General features: G+C 30.0%; 1 protein-coding gene across 1 annotated transcript; it reads left to right on the forward strand.

Moving 5' to 3' along the window:
• Window positions 1-1,591: 1,591 nt before the first annotated feature.
• On the forward strand, window positions 1,592-19,978 carry LOC123708257 (elongation of very long chain fatty acids protein-like). The gene is made up of 9 exons (XM_045658877.1): window positions 1,592-1,720; window positions 11,390-11,535; window positions 12,497-12,604; window positions 13,297-13,377; window positions 14,734-14,790; window positions 15,147-15,252; window positions 17,791-17,927; window positions 18,259-18,414; window positions 18,626-19,978. Exons 2-9 carry the CDS (start codon window positions 11,395-11,397, stop codon window positions 18,767-18,769), a joined length of 930 nt encoding a protein of 309 aa, XP_045514833.1. The 5' UTR covers window positions 1,592-1,720; window positions 11,390-11,394; the 3' UTR covers window positions 18,770-19,978.
• The last annotated feature ends 52 nt before the right edge of the window (window positions 19,979-20,030 follow it).

Below are 20,030 nucleotides of genomic sequence, written 5' to 3' on the forward strand. Positions count from 1 at the left end.
TTTAGAATTTCGTGACTTATGTCCCAACTATATTAGAAAATAACGATGAGGTCAATGCCATAGATTACATAAAACTATCATATAGTATCAACACACTTTTAACAAAATAAAACAATAATGTTAGAAAAAAAATCGCAAATTACATAATTTTTCAGAATACATATTTAGATAGTATATTCACCTTGATATACATTTATATTTATTACGTGGAGAATTGTGTAAAAAAACAACGTATATTCACTATATATGAACCGTTAAACTTTATATATGTCTATAAGTTTTTTATTCAGTGTTTTTGTGTGTATGGACCAGAAAACTTACTAAATGTATTTAATTCAATTATCCTGCGCAGTGCTTAATACTTCAGAAATATTAACATAATTAATCTAGAATTCAAATTAAAAACAACATTAAATTAGACGTGGTTTCAGTTTTTGCTTTATAATTTACCTACTTCCCCACAAACACACTCATTTACTTCGTATATAATTTTTTTTCTTCATAATTAATAACAAACAAAACATTTTTTTCTTTAAGTACCGATTTTTATACTCAATTACTTTTTGCTGTAATTAATTATTATTATTAATCTGTTTGATAAATATTATTAACACGTTTAAATAAAGATTTTTTAAAGATATACGATATAATGAAAAAAACACAATATTTTTCTGCAACATATAATGCAAGTAAGAATTACACAAAAATGTCCAGTAATGCCAAATATGTGTGTGTGTGTGTCGGAGTTTTAATATTTACGGTTAACCACTGAGCTAGGACTCTAGGACTAAACTATATGTTATATATCCAATTGTTAGTTACTTTGAGGAAAATAATGGGCCTTATCGTTATAAATAACTGTGGTTATTAAAGAAATATGATTGATGAGTTGATTTAGTTATCACTTTTATATAAATATTATTGTTCAATTGATAACTTTACGTTTATATGCTTATATTTCCAATCACGGTGTTCTTATTCTAAATAAGATAACTATATGTTTTATAATATTGCCAATTCTTTATTCCAATTGTTTTAAAATGAAAATGCGTTTTTCGTAAATACATTCGAAAAACAGATTCTCCGTAACCCAAACTAAAATGAAACTACGAATACTTACTGTAACATTTGTCTATCTAATCATCGTTTCAGTTTAATCACAGGAACACAGGAAGAAAAGGCCGTACCAATTCTTAAAGGGCCGGCAACGCACTTGCGAGTCTCCTGGCAATGTCCATGTGCGGCGGTATTACTTAACATCAGGTGAGCCTTCTGTCCGTTCGCCTCCTATTACATAAAAAAGGTAATTTGATATATTTTGAATCATTTCTAGTTAAAAGGCATCGGAGGGAGATATTTTCAAGATAATTACCTAAGAGATTGCTACATGAGAATGAACAGTATTTATACAATATACAATAACCAGTTAGGACATAAAAAATAAAACTGTTCTGTGCAACACAATATATTTTTTTCTCCTATGATCATATATTGCATAAAGAATACATATAGATAAAGCACGGCTTTATGGTCCGTAGCAGTTATCATAGTATTCATGACGTCATTTTATTGAGATATATATGTGATAGTCGGAGGCGCGCGCGCACATTGCAAGTGTAGTGATTGCCCAGCACAGGACTTTAGTGCTGATCTTCCAAGTTCATTGTTTTCAGATATAAAAGTAGTGCAACGTAGTGATAATTTGGAAACATAATAAATAGTAAGTACAATAGTTTTCAAGTTCGAAGAGATGGTTGTCCAAAATGTTCTTTAAAATTCTGAAACATAGGAAACTACCTTTTTTTATATCATCAACTTTAGGTAATAATAATGTATAATTATTAATAATAATATATACCTAGATCTTATAATTAATAACATATAAAGCAGCTCTTGTGAAGTCAGCCAGTAAACAAACAAATAGGTGTACCTCGATACAAATTTAATTTACGAGAGTCGATATAATAGAATATAACATTAATAATATTTACTTTACACGTTGGTACATTAATTAGATAAACAAATGAGCATGCTTACCAAAGTTCCGAAGCAAATGAAGAGATTGTTAAATATATTACTGAATTTCACTTCAACCATTTCTTGAGCACAAACAAATATATTGGTCTCTACTGACCGTGAACTAGAGAACCATTCATGGGGAAACTTCTGTCAAAGTTTGACGAATCATAAATTATATGCTAAGGATAATTTATGGCCTTCGTATTGTGAACTATAGAAAGCGAAAAGTTCATACTTTGTTTCTTTCCCTCAATATTAAAACTATGCACGAGGAATGTTTTGGTTTCAACAAGTTAACACCTTTTCATGAAAATTTAATAATCAATATAAACAACGATTTAAATTTGTTAGGCTTTGATTTCATCTCATTGTTTCATGAAGTAACAAGGCATTGGCAACTAGTCCATCACGAAACAGCTTCCATAGTAGTCTTCTATTTATGGCGAGAATTGATACATTGAACGTATACATTTTTATGATGCCATTTGGAAATCATAAAAGTTTAGATTGGGACACTGTTTGCAACGTTTATGTATTTGAATAAAAATTTATGGCAGTAACTTTCTCGCTGATATTTAAACATAAAGTTATTATTTCACCTGTAACAAAGCGGGGACTACTTCTACAACGACTAGCGGCGATAACAATTGAAGTATTGTATTCATAGTCATTTTTGTGTAAATAATATGTTATAGAACGGTCGTCGAACCGATTCCTACCTATATAATTGTGTGGTCAAAGAGTTATAAGGTTCAAAACAAGATTTTTGATCTTTGATACATGCGCCTACATAAGTCAGTTATAAATAATTAATGAGACTAAATTTATGCTAGGGATATTTACGAAAAGATGTGTGATACGTATAAATATGTAGAGTAGTAAAATTGTTCTAGACCTCTTTATGTTCTTTTGACAGAATCTGTTGAGGTTTGGTGATTTCACAATTAATACCACAGGTAGGACATATCAAAATTCCAAACTAATCAAATGCCTGAAGGATCAGTTGTTGGTATGCCTAATGGCCGAAAGTTATGGCCTTGTGGTTAGGTAATGAATGCTTCTCATATACACTGTGTTATATTAGAACATTAATTTTAAATTTATATTCCTATAAATTATTTGTTTCTGTTGAAACTTTAATAGTTGCTAATTTTATTGGGCACTCGGTACTATATGTTTTCCAGGCCAGTGCATCTGTTTGATGCAGTCAGCAGTAAAATCCAAATGCTAAATAGGATTCGTTATCGATCTGCGAGATTTGTCTAATAACGAAGCCTCCTAAGAAGTACTTTATTTATTATAACATAGCAAAGAAAACAATACATATCTATATTACTTGTGTAAAACATTTATTAGTACGCGAGCGTTTCGTTCGTTATCAAGAGCATAAAATATTTTATGCATTGCTTTTTATATTAATAAAAAATTATACGTATTGCCCGGTAATAAATTAGGTATTATTAAATATACCTAATTCAGTTTAACTTAAATATTCTCTATTAAACGGAATTCAGAGTTTTTAGGTTCCAGTTTCCTAAAATTGGGTCAGTGTGCTTGAATTACGAGCTGATCTCTTTGCGCGTAATATGCGTTACGTGTATGTACCGCAACAGACCCGATTAATATAATGTCGAAAAAAGGGTAAAATCCAGTTATTCCACTATTCGAAGCTTGTAGAGCCTTCTTAAATTTGTAACTTCCACGCTGATGCAAACTTTATTGCACGAAATATTAGCCAATGCTTTAATTTATATAATTGTTTTACTTTTAAATTAGAATCCTACGCAATAAATGTTAATAATAAGATTGAAACGATTTTTTTTACTTTGCCACGTGTTCTACGTTTATGAGATAAGCTGTAGAACGGACTACGAATTTACTAACTTTTTCGTTAATGATTGATTATATTATGGACACATCAAACTGGTTTTTTCAAATATTTAAAGAATTTTGTAGTACATTTTATTGATTTATAACACATTCAAACATCAATCATCGTTTTACGGGTAGATTATTTCTTTTTTATGACATTATTGGTTACACATCTCGGCGGGAGTATTGTTAAAATTCTAAGTGAAAATAACAAAAACGTGATTTATTGCGAAAATCGTTGCATTGTTAAGCTTTTGAAGTTGGAAATTGAATAAATTTTTAAGTGGTCAGATTCCGAGTGACCCATGCATGCCTTGCCCTGAATACTGCGTTATTTTAGATAACTCGTAATTATGCCAATAAGAGATTTTTTAGATGCAAAGAAGTTAAGGAGTTTTACTAGATTGTCACATCCGCTTCACATTTATTAACACATTTAACACACAATAATAATACAGTAGACATTTTTGGAAGTGCCAAATTGCATGTCATAAAGGTGGGTTTTTTGTTTCGTGTCATGTGAAGGTATTCCGTTCTATCTAATCAATAAGGCCTCGGGGTATAGAACTCGTCGCATTCTCGTCGACATTGAACTTCTCTAGTTCAGTTTGTTGCAAAACCACCGCCATACTGCTTTAGCAATTAAAGTATGCTTGACCATTGCATGATAACGTCCTTCACTATTACAGGATAGAAATATTACAATAAAAACAACTTTTTTCCTACTTCACGATATTATACGACGATGTTTCCGTCGTAAGTTGTTTGTCGTCTAAAATGTGTTTTTACTCTTTTATTATGGTTATTAACGAACTTTTGTAAAACAATATCTACAGAAGTTTTTATAGACATTTGCCTTTTGTTCTTTTTTGTCTGAATTGCGAACGTGTTTGATACGATTATTTGATTTATATTCATACCTAATAACATAAGTTTTAAATGACATCTCAACTCATTGTTACACCTACAAAGGTAGAAACAATAAATGTAATTTAGACAGATCTCGGATGCGTATATAGGATGAGGACTAAGATTGATCTGCATCACTTAATTATAACAAAACACTAAAATAATGTACGTAATTATACGTATTCGTTATACGACAAAGAATGAATGCCACTAGGCATTCAAAAAATACAAACTATCACCGAATCCCATTGGAACCGGTTTAAAGAACTGCTGTTTTTATATTCCTCCAATTTAATCGTCACAGCCAGAATTTCAATTTGCATCATCGAGTAAGCAAAATAATATTGGTACTTTTTTAGCCTTTATAAATGCTAATCAATTCAATAAATAAATTATTTATTATTTATGTATTTAGATAATCTGTAATAATTAATATAGACTGCACTTGCCAAAAACAAAATAACATGTAACACTAAGGCTGGTAACGCGCTTTCGAGCCCTCTGGTATTGAGAGTTTCCATGGGCGGCGGTATAACTTAAATGTCCTTTTGCCCCCTGTTCTGTAAAAAAAACTAAAATATGAAAGAAAAATTATTATAATATTAAAAAATTAAGATCTTATCTTATTTAATGAGTCTTAATTAATGTATACAGTTAGCTCATTACGAGGCAGAAGATAATTGTTAAAAAGATTATTAAATAAATTTAAAGACAGAGCTCGTCTGATATCGAGAGGCAAGGAGTTTCAAAGTAGGATACTTTGCACAGTAAAGGAGAAGTGATAGAAATCAGTTTTATGAGTAGGGGTATTAGTGTTTCACGCATAATATATGGATTATTCCTTGTTTATTAGAATTTTCGAGTTTTACGAATGGAGTTCAATATTATTATTTAATGGCTATATAACAGAGCCAACTACTATTAACAATTTACTTAATATCAAGTCGAGAGCCGGAAAAGCCATTTGCGACAATATCGTCACGTAAATGTCCATACTTGAGTATGTCCTTGCTGCATGTTTGTTTAGGAAATAGAATTCCAACCAGTGCTCATAAAAAGAAGCAGTTTCATGTTTATACTTTAATAAGGTCTCTTAAAATAATTATAAAAATGTGTTTTGTTTCAATTGAGCCTTTGGGAGGAACTGTTTACTTGTTTGTAAAATTATGGTCTTTGGACAGAAAATTATGTCATCCATATTGATAAAAAAAATCAGATTGTGTAACTACCTAGGAACTAGTATCAGAAATTTTAATATTCGAGCAGATTATAAAGGTATATTTTTTCACAAAATTACTGTTGCACTATATATTTCATCACGCTATAACTTTTAGCATTTAATTATATTTTTATCGGAGTAATATTTACGCAAGGCCCATAAATGCTTTGTCTGAAATTATGAATGGGTAAAACATTTATATGTATCATATTAAAGTAAAGTAATGTATCTCTGAGGTCGTGGGTTCGAATCACGGCTATGCACCAATAATATTTTCTTTCTATTGCTCCTACATTGAAAATTATGTAATATGAGACAAAGCCCATGTAGGATTGTACCGCCTCTAAATAATGTTATTGTTATAAACAGACGAACGGACGTTGTACTTTTAATGTAATAAAGGATTACTTATAATGTTTAATGAATCTTGAAGTCGTAGGTTCGATCCCCGGTTGTGCACTAATGGACTTTCTATTTTGTGCGCATTTAACATTCGCTCCAACGGAGAAGGAAAACATCGTGAGGAAACCGGCTTGCCTTAGACCCAAAAAGTCGACGGCGTGCGTCAGGCACAGAAGGCTGATCACCTACTTGCCTATTAGATTAACAAATGATCACGAAACAGCTTCACAAATCTGAGGCCCAGACCTAACAATGTAGTTGTAACGCGTGTATTTATTTTTTATTATCTTTACCGAATATGGGGATATATGTACATATTTCACTTGAGTTCCTCGAGTGATAGTTACGTGTAAGAAAAATTAAACTAACTAAATCAATATTGGAATTAGTTTTACATCAGTTTACAACTTATAAGAGTAGTTTTACCGTTATTAAGTCCAAAACAAGTTAAAAAATTATACAGTTCTATGTAGCACTCAAGTGGTCACTAAACTTTTTATCGACTATTTGAATATCGAATATAACGCGAAGGTTCGATTCTCAGCCGCACAGTTATCCTTTACTTGGCTGATCCATTGACTTACCAAAAAAATATTCACTATTCAAGGTCATTTTTATTATATAACATAGAACGCATGCTTGAAAAATAATTATAAACATTATTATAATACGCTGTTTGTATTCACGACATCGATGAAAAACCATTTTATTGACAGTAAAGTACTAGTTGTGTGTAAACATAGGTTACACAAAGAATCGACACTGAACTGGTATAAATATTATTATAATTCTTTATACCAATTTTGTTTAACTACCTTGTTTGTTGTAATCTTTCAGGTGTTTGTTACGATCATCATTTATTCATGTAAATATCGAATATACAGTATTTACAATTTTCATAACCTACATAATAATAAAAAAATAAAACAATTTTAAATAGTGGTTAAGTTTAATTTAAATTGGCTTCTTAATTACCTACAATTTTTGATTTTTATTCACATACAAGGTGCATACCATACAAGGTATGAAAACATCGTTACTAGCAGTGACTATGTTTAATATTATTGATACTATAAGTAATACCTAATGGGATATGTGTCATCTTAAAGAGGCCAATCCGAGGTAGGACGGTTCATAAATCAAATGTCTCAATTGTGTATAATTAAAGTTATTGTTTACAAAAAAAGTTAATTTGTAACATTTGTAGTTGATATAGAATAATTAAAGTTACGTTACTGGTCGTGTGAAAATAGTAAACAATTATAGTTGTTGCACTAGTCTTTCCAGATACCTTGTTTTTAATACTTGCCAGAAGAAAAATCATAGACACTTGTTTTGAAATCTTTTGTCTTAGCAATTACTGATAAATGCAGTTCATTGTTATATTCTTCTTGGTCAGGCGATTTGAAACTGGTTCAGAATTATTTACATAAATCCTTTGTTGACTTAATGGATATTACTTAAAATTAAAAATACGTACAGTATCAGTGTTACTGGTCTTTTATCGGTATATTTGAAAATAAATATTTCGTTTAATACATTAATTTGAAGCGAATGAGCTGTTGAAGTTTTTTTTTTACTTTTTGGTTTAAGTGAACAATAAAATAATTTGATTGTCTATGCCTAAATACTAATATAAATAAAAAAATATTGCAAACAGCATCATTTCATAAAGTCAGTGATCAAAAAAGCTTCATCGAGTCCAAGATAATGAATATCTTTAGTAAACACACAAATATTAATAATTTATCACCCTTAAATATGTATATAAATTAAAATAATGATTACTTGTGCATAATGTATTAGGAACCATATGCGTAGAGAAAGATTTGCAAGTAATGTCAGGGCCGTCGTCCTAGAATACCATGAGTCAATGTTGTAGTGTCGCGGTCGACTCTAATTGGATCGTGTATATGCCGAGCCAGTACTCGCCTAATGCGTAATAAATACTAGCTCCATAATAAACAATGCCGCATTCTTCTAAATCCAAAATAAACTACGAATATCAAATAAACAAACATTTATTTGCCAGACCGGCACACCCTGACACAATGACAGAGTGAAGGTGTGTTTTTATGTAAAATTTCCTAATTAAATCCGAAAATAGTAGATTTTTAATAACCATTTAAATCGTAATTGTTTTTGTATAACCAATAAAACTCAATGAAAATTAAATAAAGCGTGCGATTTTTAATTCTAAAGTTGTTGTTGTGTTCACAACGGCGTTGTATATCAATTGATATCTACGTCTAAGGTGAAGCGAAAACATCGTATGTAGATGTTTAGCACAGGACAGTTTTCAGCCACTTGCCTAAAAGTTATTAATAAAGCAGATGATAAATCTGACTGAGAGACGAGAAATAATCTTGTGTACTGAAATATGTCGTATGCGAAGGGAAGAAGCCCTGTGAAAGGGACCTTAAGATGTACTCGTATACCATTACTTTTCTTTAACTCAATAACTTGGTCTTAAGAATATTTTAGAATTTAATGAGTAGATTATGTGAGATAATTATAATTTATATCAAAAACAATTATATTTCTAGCTAATTCTTGTTTAAATTCAAAGTTTAATGTTTAAACTTAAACGTGATTACAGAGTTTTCGTTAATCGTCATAATACGCAGGAGGTATCAAGGTTTGTATAGCATTGTCATAAATTGTTTTAGGCGATACTTAAAGTTCACGATTTCATTTACCATCTATTCTTAATGAAAAGACTCGATTTCTTCTCCAACATCACAACTTTTTAAATTGCAGACGCAGAGAAACTGTAAATATTTTAACTAATTTAAAACAATTATGTAATACATTGGACCGTGGCACGAATTTGAAGTTCATTGGTAATAATGTAATAGTAATTTTAAGCAAAAGTGTGATACATGAATAATTATGCATTTATCAGCTCTTAAGAAAAACAATTTAAAACTTAAAAGGTTTCATGGAGTTAACATATTATTTTTTGCACCACACAGACAACGATAATTCTTGCTTAATTGTTATATAAAATGAAAAAATGTACGTGGTATGCAATGTGACGTTAAATAATGTAAAAGTTTCACAAAATAACAACGGAATATTTATAAAATAATCGTGTAGAATAAATCTATGATTTTCTCTTAAAATATGTCTTTTGTGCGACATAAACATATGACACCTGTCAAGTACTCGTCTATAGTAATTAAGTTCCGTTTAATTGACAGTTCAAAAGTCAGAGAGACAAACCCAAGCAAACATTTTTCTAAAATGACTCCAAAATTAAATATAATCGTTGTAGAAAATAATGGTTATAAGTGAAATACGCGATACGTTTTGGCATCCATTAATTGTTATTTTTCATCTCATCAACACTGAAGGTACTATTTATTATATTTAAACAAAAAAGACATTGTATGATTGTTATTGTTTAATGATTTTCACACGTCCCAACCTCAGTATAAGTTAAACACCAAGAATATTTTACCATTGATATAGATATAGAGCAACGTTAACTCTATCTGCTCTATCAGACATTAATATTATTAACGATGGTATTAGTCACATTTATAGTGTTATATTCTTGTTCTGTTAACTGCACTGCATCGATGCACTCTTAACAATGATTAAAGTAAGTAAACATTTCATTTTTTTCATAACAGTTCTCACATCGATAATTAGCGGATAATCTCCGTGATGGCATAACGTACAGGTGTGTGCACAGACGCAGTTGCGTTGCTTTTCACAAGCTCTGAGGATGTATATCTGCACAATTAGTTGCAGGACTGACAGCTATCAATAGGTTTCTGCATTATTTATAAAAACTAAAGTAAACAGCAATAACTTGATAACTAAAACTATGATACATCAAAGGGAAATTACCTTAAAGTCGTGGATAGGATATTTGTCTTAGAACGCTCTGTATAGGAAACAATCTAGATTAGACTAGTACTGTAAATCATTGTTATCATGGAAAACATTCAACTAATTAGCTTAACTTCCTTTCCATGACGTAGGTATTTAATAAATGCATAAACCATATACAGTGATATTAAACGTTCGATGTTTATTTATTAGGTAAGGTTAGGTTTTATAATTACAACAATATCGCCTCCTTCGTGAGTTGTAATATTCCACTTGTTTGACAGTAGTTATTACTATAATTGAGGTAAATAAATGACCTTGCACCGGCCGTCATGTCAAATACATGAAACTTATGTTAAATTGTTTGTCAATTTAATTATTGTCTAATACTCCCTAATAAATAGCTTCTATTATGATGAATAAAAGTGACCTGTTTCCTTGCGTTTAGCAAATGTTTTGTATTATAACAAGGATTTTCCAAATTTATTTTTACATAGATATTCCATAGAGTATAATTCCCGATCTAATAATAAGACTTAAAAAGTTGAAGAGGCATTGAGATTTCGCGTGGGTCGCGAAATTTATAATGAATCATCAACTTACATTTTATATTTTTTAGCGTAAAGAAACCGGAAATTATTAATAAGATTATTATAATATTTAATACTAATATTTTAAACGATGTGGTATTTCTGTTATCAGCTGCTTCTATTGTTATTTTTCGTAACTATTGGTCGCTTCTATTTTTGGCATTTTAAAACTAGCAGGCTGTCAAGTTGATACTAAATTAAAAATTTAAATTCCTTTCCATAGTTTTTCACTCTTAGTATTACTCTGTGGTGTTTTATTTCTAATATATATGATCCTGTGGTATAATGTTTGTGTTATAATTATTTCAATATATTTAATAATAAAGTCTTCAAAAATAGTATAAATCTTGGCTTCATTTCCATCTAATTTACCCTGATATTTAGGATTATAATACTATTATCAGCACATTTATTTATTAGTTAAACATACAGATCACTATGGTATAAACAGAAAACTATTAAATAAATATGTCTTCAACATAAAAATATTAATTATATTGTTTCGATGGTAACTTAAAAGTTTTTCTATTTGTTACAGATAAAATGGACATAATAAACCGAATAGTCGACGGTTACCATGACCTCATGGACAACAAAAGTGACCAGAGAGTGAAAGATTGGTTCCTAATGTCTTCACCTTTCCCCACATTATGCATCTGTCTCACATACGTTTTCGTAGTAAAGGTAACGACGGTTTCACATAATTAAGGTTAACTATATTTGTTTAATAAAAACACGCGAACTTTTATAACAAAATAATCCTAATAATAATGTATTTGCAATGTTTGTGTTAATTAATGTAATTTTTGAAGTAAAAAAATACATATTACGAGAGCGGTTTAACAGGTTTGACATTCCAATGGCGATGTCAATGTAATTTAATAAGATAGCGAGCAGGTAAAAGCTTCATATATTTCAAGGTTAGTTGTGCACTTTGTCTCGATATGTCTTACGAATATCAGTTTTAAATAAGGATTAAAGATTTTTATTTATCAGTAAGTAAGTAAGAGTAAGTCAGTTTCGATATATTATCAACTAATAGTGTCCAATGAAACACCTGTACGCTCCGTTAAAGGGACAGGATTTTTAAAACAGAATAAAAGTGATTTAAACATAATCAAAATGAGTAGATATGTATTTTCTATTCCTACAGTAACTTAATACAATCGAATACTTATTAATATAAAAAGTAAACTAAGAAAAATATAAACAAAACAAGAAAACAAAAAACCTAAACCCTTTTAACATGTTATAAATAATGCAATTCTTGTGAATTCAGCCTGTGTGCCACTAAATTAATCCGTCTTACAAGCAATAATATTCAGGGTGCGCAAGACACGTGTATAGTAGTTACGTACGATAGTACGCTTGTAGTACGCTCTAGCGGCACTGCAAGCTATTGCGACCGTTAACCACGTCGAATGTTAATCACATCACTTGAGCCCTAGTCCTCTTCAAGATTTCCGTATCTCTCCTTACCTCCAGCTTGTACGACAAACAAAGTTGAATACATAGTTTTAATTGAAATATTGAAAATTTTAAATGTTTACGTATTACGTGCGCGTTAAAGTCTTTTATAGGACGAGGGTCGGGCGTATGTTTTTAAATACATATTTATGTTTTATAAATTATGATTTTTTTACAGGTAATAGGTCCACAATTTATGAAAAACCGGAAACCCTTCGACCTAACACGTGTGTTGATTTGGTACAACCTATTTCAAGTAGTCTTCAGCGCTTGGCTGTTTTACGAAGTAAGTGAATTATATTTAGATATCTAAAACCTTGACTTTATTAATGCTGGAAAATTACTTTAAATCTGGGACTTTAATTGTATAGAGGAAGTTTTAACGTTGTTTTTATTTGGCTTTATTTATATTCTGTTTGTTTAATAGCTTGACTTATTAACAAATAAACGTCTTTTTTTAAGTTTAATATTAAAACGTGTATTATTTTTATATTCTTATCAACAGTAAATAAGCCAAGTACATGTTAAAAATAAGGTAAAGAAAATCATTATTTATTTAAATAAAAATAAAGAATCTTATAAAACCTTGTGTAACATACGTATATAATAAAGGACACTAATTACCATAATGGTATATATTGATAAGGATTACCTCTGCATCGTTCTATCTTCATTTACATTTTTTACTCGTAAAAAAGGAATTTTTGCATAAGTGATGATTCATTTATCGCTTAATTATGACGTTATCCCGAAGAAAATATTTCTGAAGCATAAATAGATTATTTATAATTTATAGCAATATAAAACAAATAGAGAGTTAGTTAAGACTACCTGAAATCCACACCTCACACCGATTAACAGCCAAATTATAATAATTAGAATCTAAAAATGATTATGGAAATATCAGTTAAGATGTTTGTGCCTTGTCTGCCTTGCCTTTTAATTTTGTGTCTCGATAATCTTCTCTTCTTCTTTCAGAGTATCGTCAGTGGATGGTTCTGGTCTCATAGTTTCAGATGCCAACCCGTAGACTACTCTAGAACGCCACACGCTATGCGAGTAAGATATTTTTTAATAAAATTATTATTATTTATTTAAATACGACTAATTACGTGCGTGGTAGTTAAACTGTATATTTTTATTATAATCGACGTTTAAATCAGTCTTATATATGTGATAAACGTTAAGCTATCATATAATATAAGCTACGTAAAAATGTATGATCTTCTAATGCATGTATATTTACTAAATCCTATACTCTATATAATAATTCAAATGTAAATTACTTGTTGTGGGTCATTTGTATACTAATTGGTATTATATTCTCGCTCACCTTCAAAACTGCATGATGCAAGCGTAGTTCAGTAAACTTTTTCTTCCAGGACCCTAGCTGTCTTTTGAAAAAAAGTGGAAGATGCGCATGTATCTGTCCTCATAAAATGTTCTCCTTTGTTGTTTGAGATAATATACGTATATTTGTTATATACGTATATATGTTACATGTATAACCAATATATATAAGTACATGGTAATCGTATGATTTAAAAATAAAAAATATATTTTTTATTTATCAGTACCTTCAATTAGTTTAAAATAATAATTTAAATGGGTAAGGAAGTGTTAGAATTACAACTATGTTTACTTTATAAGAATGAATGCTCTACCGGATGTCCTTAGTATATTGTAACTTAATACGGAATATATAATCATTGTTGTCAATATAATTTTTACGCCATAAAGTTAGGACAAAATCTCAAAGGCGTTATAATTATTGTATTTTGTTGCATAAGCTATAACAACTAGACATTTAAATATAACTAGTTTGGCCATAAATAACGAATAAGAATAATAAATTATTCTCTTTACCTAAGAAAACATTTTCACGATTGAAGAACACTACAATATGCAAAATGATAAAGACGAGTGGTCGGGAAGGTACAACGTCATCGTCATCCTGCGTTAGTAATGGTTTGGTGGGGTGTGTGAAAAATGATTGAAAACGACAGCCTCAGTGTATCAATATACAGTCTTGGATCATGTTGCGAAACCTCTCAGTAATACATTTTTTTAAAATAAAGCATTGACTTTCCACTTTTTGCTGACACTTGAATAAATTTGACAATTTTAATAATATAACATCACTTCAATAAAAAAATGCATTTTAAATTGTAACAGAATTTATGGCTGGACTAGCTTTATACCTACACAACATCGTTAGTGTACGTAATTTTTTTGGGACTCCAAAAAGAAGACAGCTCCATATTTTCTTAAATTTAAAGCAGCAGCGACCCAAGGTGACCCTTGGTCACCGATACTAGAGGAAGCCGCTATCACTTGCCAATCGGACACCTGGAGCTCGCGTTGGGCCTTCTCCGCGGCGTATGAAATTACTTAAATTAAATTATATTTTTACAGACAGTAGCTGGCTGTTGGTGGTATTATTTCTCGAAGTATACGGAATTCTTCGACACGGTAAGGGAAACTAACTTAATGATAATACATTAAAACGGAAATTAACAGATAGATACATATAAATACAATAAAAAGGATATATAGTGGAAATTATGTAAATTGAAATAATTATATAAACTTTAATAGTGGCTAGTCTTAACCGGATTTTCCGATTGGAAACAGACATCTTCGACAAAATTGAACTTGTATCATTACACAAATTATAGTTCAGTTGACCAAATTACGTTATGAAACAAAAAAAAGAATTGCCGGGATTAATTACAGCATTTAATAAATTTAAAATTAGGTTGTTCTAGGCTGCTTGTATTATATATATTATGTTAGTACATCATTTTATATAAGTATTTAATTTTCAGTTCTTCTTCGTTTTACGGAAGAAGTTTGATCATGTATCGAAGTTGCACGTCATTCATCACGGCATCATGCCTATGTCTGTCTGGTTTGGAGTCAAGTTCACGCCTGGTGAGTGAATATACTTGAAGTAGATTAGAGTCTCTAAAATCATATTTGGATAAAATATATATATTGCCAAGCAATATAATATTATATTTATAATATACGGAGATGTTGAGTCATTATCTGATAATGATGCATATTTTATTACATGGGAGGTAAAAATCATGAATTTTCATTGTTTATTGCAACAACTCAAATATGATTGATTCTATTTCTATAGTTAAAGTATTCCTGTCTACAAAGATAAGATAAATTGAAATGGATTATGCGTTTTAAATAATCCTTGCATTCTTATTTTGTTTGTTAGGCTTTTTTGTTATATTAACATTTTTTATATTATGTACATTATATAAAACAATTTTATTAAATATATCAAGGAACAAGAAATAATAATAAATAATTTCATATATATTCAACAAATTACTTTAAATAAAAATAATACCCTTATATAATAATAGCACCTTTAAACATCCAATTGTTTTTATAAATTAGTACGAAGGCCTTGTTCTTAGTAAAAACTTTTGTTTTTTCAAACACGGTCATAGAATTTGTTTACAAAGTATCTCCTTATTTAGCTTATTTATATTTCTCGACAAGAATAATACCTACGTTTACAAAAAAGTCACGCCTACAACAAGTACACTGTAAAAAAATGCTGATTACAACACTTTCTTGAGTGATTTTATTTCATAAAGCCTTATACAGAAGGAAGGTTACCACTATCAGCCTTAGAAAACCTAATCCTGAACAAGAAAACAAAAAGTAAAAAGTATAAGGATATTTATAGTTTAAATGGCATTTTAAGATAAACTCAAGGAGGCCCAGATGAAAAGGAATTGAACTTTTATTACTAATGTAAATTTAAAATGTACAATACGTTTATTGAGCAAATAAAATATAAATAACAAATTACATGTTGTATGCATACATTATCTTAGGGTTTTAAATTATTTCATTTAGGGTCATTTAAATTAAGAATACACAGATTGTGGAATTGTAAAGTTAAAAGTTAGTTACACAAATATGTCTATATTTGTAAATACTACAAGTAATTTAATTAAATTAATACGTTAAGGGTTAATGATAAATTTGAGAGTCTGTTTGAGAGATCTGTTGAGCGAAACTTCACCTTGGAAGGCAATCTAGGTTGATTGCTTCAATGGTATCCGAGTGGATCTTACTTAAGTGAATTACAGTATTATATGAAAATAAAACTATAAATCGCCACAGACCAGAGAAATATGAGATTGTACAATTGAGAGACAACACATCGTCGATGTTTTGTCACGTTTGCTTTCATCGTATAGACATGAGTTTGTTGCATAGAAAACCATTGTGTACAGCGATAGTTTGAACCCAAGACCTAAAGGTTTGCGAGTTGCACGCTTTATCATATAGAGAAGATATTATTTGTTTTTATCGAACACATATTATATGTAAAATACATATTTACTCTGGTTTATATTTACTAATCAAACTTATAATATTTGATCAACAATTGTGACAGAGAGATTATTTATCTTAACAATTTTCTACATTCATGGATGGAAACATCGACAAAGGTTTGAAAGGAAAAAAATATTTTAGTATTTTATGTATCAATTTAAATATTTTATAATGATTACTAAGTAGGTTAAGAATATTGTATAACTTTAGCCCTTTTTTATTTAATATAAGATTTTAGGACATACATAATAGGCACAGTAAACGACCATAACTTGAAAAGCATTATAACTAATTTGCAATATTTAGAATGAAGATTTAAACGCACAATGTTCTTTGTATCTATGTTTGAAAAAAAATCTTAAACAAATAAATTTAAACGTAATAAGTGGCCAAGACAGCTTGATGCCGTCACGATGAGTTTCAATATAATAAAAAACCTCTTACCTATTTGTACAATATTTTTACAGCACAGTGCTAATTTATCAGATTTATTCGAAGTTTTTTTATTGTAATTAGTAATTTTCTCTATTTCCATTTACGCATTACCGTTTTTATATAATCGATGACAACCTTGAGCAGACAATATATACTATCGAGTTATTATAATAATAATCATAATATTATACGGTGCACTTATTTACACGATCTTACTGTGGTAAATGCCATAATTAAATGTACAATATGCAAAAATAACTCAAGCAAAAGTAATTTAGGAAGTCGGCGGAAGAATTGTAATTTTATTCGTACTTGTTGTGTACACTTGTTAATATACGTTATATGCGTAATATATAAACGATGTCAATGATAATCAATTTTTTTTATATTTAATACAACTTGAATACACGTGGTTAATGTTTAATACCTCCTTAGGCTTGTTTGGCTTTTTATTAGTATATATCAGTGAAGTTGCATCATAATACACACTGTACTGTATTTATGTAAAGGGAGAATTGAACAAGGACATTGCAAAAGCGAATACGTAAAAATAAAAGTGTTCTGGAGTTATATTTTAAAAATGCCAAATTATATTCGTAAGAAGTTTTTTTCTAATTCAACGTAGGTAGATAATAGATATTTACTTTAATGTTTTATTTACAGGCGGTCACTCGACGTTCTTCGGAATGCTGAACACGTTCGTGCATATCGTCATGTACTCGTACTACCTCCTTGCAGCCCTAGGTCCTAAGGTTCAGAAGTATCTCTGGTGGAAAAAGTACATCACAGTCATACAAATGGTAACTATCAGCCTAGGATTTTCCTACCGGAAATAACTTGTGGTCAATGCTATATAGTTTATAATCGTTAGATATAATTGGTTTCACCGCAATTCAGAATATCAACAATACATACGATTTGTTTAAAAGTTTTAAAAAACTTGACAATGCTATGTAGGAATAACTGATCGTTGGATTTGTTGCACAATTATCATTTATTTTTTAGACTAGAGACTATAGAGTAATATGACGTCATTTTTGCATATGACTATCGCTAGGATGTAATGTTCACATCTGTATTGGAAAAACTATCTCGGTCTCAATTCATTAAGTTTAATTTTTTTATAAACAGATTCAATTCGTGCTGGTGTTCTTACATGCCTTCCAACTTCTCTTTATCGACTGCGACTACCCCCGAGCATTCGTCTGGTGGATCGGAATGCACGCTGTCCTCTTCTACTATCTATTCTCAGATTTTTACAAACAGGCTTATTTAAAGAAAGCCAAGGTAAGTGACTGACTCGTAAATTGTAATTTCCTAATTTAGTTCTGAATAATGTATGTATAAGTTTAAAAGGATTTTCTTGTAATTCTTTAAAATTTGGAAATGTCTCTTGCATGTTATATATGCACGAGTTTTGGGCTTTTTGATCCAATAGAGGTGCATTATTGTAAAGCTAAACTAAATATTGTATTGTAAATATATGTGCTTGTTGCAGAGGGCGAAAGCTGCAGAAAACTTAATAGCGGAGACTAAGTCAGATTCAAAAGACAGAGGTTTGCCTCTCCTCAATGGCTTCAGCAATGGATCCACGCTGGGTGATGTACGACAAAGAGTGGCAGGCGCTGTTGCATCACAATAGATGTTAGTTGTTAATAAAATACCACCTACCTTATTCGGGTAAACTCTTGCAATCTCAAATAAGGAAAGCTCAATTAGTTAAGTTACTTTGCCTCAGACGTGTGACGCGTCGAAATATGAAATCTAACCTGATCAAAATGTTAAAAGTATATGGTGCAAATCAGAACCTATCTCAAATTGAGATAAAATAGTTGTCAGGTGACGAAACTACTTATAAATGTAAGTTATGGTATAAGGACCTCGAGGCGGCTCGTCTAAACGGTTGTTAGCTTTTTTAAAGAACTTTCAATGGTTTTAATTAAACTATGTATGTTTTATCAATAAGTAAGATACAAGGCATAAAATGATACTGGATATCGTCATAAAATGATAATGTTTACGCGAGTACTACAAATTAAAAATCTTGATCTTTAAAATCTTCTTCAACGAACGAAAATGTGTTTTTTTTAATCCTGTGGTCAACAGAATAGCTGGTACGATTCCTTGCTGTATGTGGCAAGAATTTTTATATTATTATCATAAAATGAATCATATTTCCACCAGATTTTCGTATTATTACTTGAAACTAATTGTGAAATTACTGGAAATTGTTTAAGAATGAGGATATTGTTCAAGAATATATAATTACTCAATACTTATATAATAATAATTAATAAAGTTTCCTTGTTTAGAGAAGGAAGAAGCGGTTACATTGGTCTTTCGTTATTCATCAGCTATTAAAACTGTTTATTGTTCATTTGGATAAGATTTCTAGAAAGCTTGATGTGAGAGAATCTCAGGTGTAATAATTGCATTTGGTTTAAATATTTATATGTACATATTTACGTTAAGCCTCTTTTTAAGCCTTTTTTTTTTTTTAAAAAAGTACTTATTGTGACCTTTGGCATTTGATATTGATAAAAAGTTAATACGTTAATGTAAAAAATACACAAGGGTATTAAAGAATGTTGTTTAATAAAGGCTTAAAACGCGAATCAAAGTCCAACCGTTACTGACAATTTAGTTTATATTTCAGTCGAACAAAAATTGTGTTGAGAATATTTGATCAAGGAGGCATTTCAATTGTAGTTTTGTAAGTAGAATTAGTTATTAGTTATAGGTTTTGTCAAAGGTATCGTTTGATAAGAAATGTAACAAGACTTGACAAAAAATATAACTCCATAAATGTACAACTTTGTGATACCTATTTAATTAAAATAATAACAACAGATGTGGTACTTTTATTAAGACTCAAATTTTCAAATTAGCGAAAACCAAATTGA

The sequence above is a fragment of the Pieris brassicae genome, chromosome 4 (genome assembly GCF_905147105.1).
Source record: "Pieris brassicae chromosome 4, ilPieBrab1.1, whole genome shotgun sequence".
NCBI classification, from domain to species: Eukaryota; Metazoa; Arthropoda; class Insecta; order Lepidoptera; family Pieridae; genus Pieris; species Pieris brassicae.